The sequence below is a fragment of the Epargyreus clarus genome, unplaced genomic scaffold (genome assembly GCF_041222505.1).
Source record: "Epargyreus clarus isolate Ecla_fem2 unplaced genomic scaffold, WU_Ecla_fem_2.2 ptg000013l, whole genome shotgun sequence".
Lineage (NCBI taxonomy): Eukaryota > Metazoa > Arthropoda > Insecta > Lepidoptera > Hesperiidae > Epargyreus > Epargyreus clarus.
The window spans coordinates 2,223,948-2,226,061 of record NW_027332221.1 but is presented as its reverse complement, the minus strand read 5'-3'; the positions used below and the strand labels follow the sequence as shown (position 1 = coordinate 2,226,061).

The 2,114-nt window shown below is 56.6% G+C and overlaps 1 protein-coding gene across 1 annotated transcript; it reads left to right on the top strand.

The window, feature by feature from the left end:
* Positions 1-212: 212 nt before the first annotated feature.
* Positions 213-530, top strand: LOC140746616 (uncharacterized). The gene has a single exon (XM_073078740.1). It carries the CDS (start codon positions 213-215, stop codon positions 528-530), a length of 318 nt encoding a protein of 105 aa, XP_072934841.1.
* Positions 531-2,114: the final 1,584 nt, after the last annotated feature.

Here is a 2,114-nt window from a genome sequence, read left to right as displayed (position 1 = left end):
GCAGCTACTGCTTCCACTCCCGTTGCTGTTGATACTGCTGTTGCTGAGACTCCTGCTGCTGCCACATCGGCTCTAGCAGCTGTTGACTGTCCTTCCACCGAAGGAGGGACGGGAGTTGTAGTGGTCGCCAAGCCAATCTAAGTATGGCCCATCGCCTACTCCAGGCGAATATCAACAACTGTCGCGCTGCTCAGGTCCTTTTGATTCAAAGTATGGCGCAGTGGTTGGTAGAAGTGGCGGTTGTTGCGGAGCCATACTTCGTCCCTCTCTTGGATAAGTGGGTGGGAGACCAGGATGGCTTGGTGGCCATTGCATTGTCAAGGACACTGAGAGTGCCGCCTCTGACCACAATCCGGAGAGGCAAGGGCTATGTGGCGGTTCGCTGGAGGGAGTACGTCCTGATTGGGGTCTACTTCTCGCCCAACAAACATCTAGCCGATTTCGAGGCTTTCTTGGGCGAGTTGGAGGCCCTAATAGGATCAATCCAGCCTCGCCGTGTCCTCGGGGACTTCAATGCCAAATCAGACTAAGACTGACGCTCGCGGCGAGGTGTTGGAATAATGGGCGAAAATCGAATCAGGAATCGTGAGTCGGCAAATACATGCGTGCGGCAGCGGGGGAGTTCTATTGTGGATGTCTCGTTCGCTTCTTCGTCCGGGGCTGGAATGTTCTGGAAGGGGTAGAAACACTGTCGGATCATTTGTGTATCCGATTCGACATTTCCAGCTCGCCAGAACACCCGGATCGTCGTCGCCCTAGAAACTCGGTACATAGATGGGTGCTGGGGAGTCTCAACAAGGATGTTCTGGTAGAAGCTGCCATCGTCCAGGCCTGGCTAGCTCCACCTGAACCTGTGGAGGTTGAGGGGGAGGCGGAGTGGTTCCGGGATGCTATGTCCAATGTCTGTGATGCGAGCATGACCCGGGCCAAACCGCATCCTCCAAAACGTCGGGTGTACTGGTGGTCCCACGAAATCGCAGAGATTCGCTCAGACTGTGCAGTGGCGAGACGCCAGTACACCAGGCACCGCAGGTTGCGCCTTCGTAACATCGACCATGGCGCGGTGGAGCAACAGCTGTACGAGGCCTATCGAGAGCGACGATTGGCTCTGCAGCTGTCTATAATCCGGGCTAAAGAGGAAGCCAAGATGGAGCTTCTCCAGACCTTGAGTCACGATCCGTGGGGGCGTCCTTATAAGATAGTAAGGGAAAAAATGCGCCCTTGGGCGCCCCCTCTGACTGAGACTCTCCAGCCCCAGCTGCTGGAAGATTGGTATCCACTTTGTTTCCGGCCAGAGTGGTACACTCCCCTCCGACGATGGCACCATCCGATTATGCCTCAGGGTCGGAGGAGTCGGAGGTGCCCAAAGTGTCGGAAGAGGAGATGGGCGTAGCCATCCAAAGGCTCCGGGGCAAAAATAAGGCTCCGGGACCAGACGGAATACCTAGTCGCGCTTGGGTACTAGCTCTGCATGAGCTAGGGGACCGATTCCGCAGGCTATATGATGCCTGTCTGGAGTCGGGATCGGTCCCGAGACAGTGAAAGACGGGCAACCTTATCCTTTTGAAGAAGGAGGGACGCCCCGCAGTGTCCTTCATCATATAGACCGTTGGTGATGCTTGATGAGGCCGACAAACTTTTTGAGCGCGTGGTGGCAGGTCGGCTCATCAGGTATCTGGAAGAGGTGGGTCCCAATCTATCCGGCAACCAATATGGTTTCCGAGAGGGTCGATCGACCATCAATGCTATTATGCATGTGAAGGCCCTCTCGGATGAGGCTGTGGCTCGACGGGGGGTGATGTTGGCTGTTTCGCTCGACATAGCAAACGCCTTCAACACCCTGCCGTGGGCCAGCAATAGAGAGGCACTAAAGTACCACAGGGTGCCTCTCTACCTCAGCCGGATCGTTGGAGCCTATCTCTCCGATAGGTACATAACGTACCCGGGGCACGGAGGACACACGCTCAGTCGTCAGATGACGTGCGGTGTTCCACAGGGGTCGGTTCTTGGCCCGCTTCTGTGGAACATCGGATACGACTGGGTGCTGCGGGGTGATCTACCCCCGGGGGCTACCGTGACCTGTTACGCGGACGACACGCTTGTCACGGCCCGAG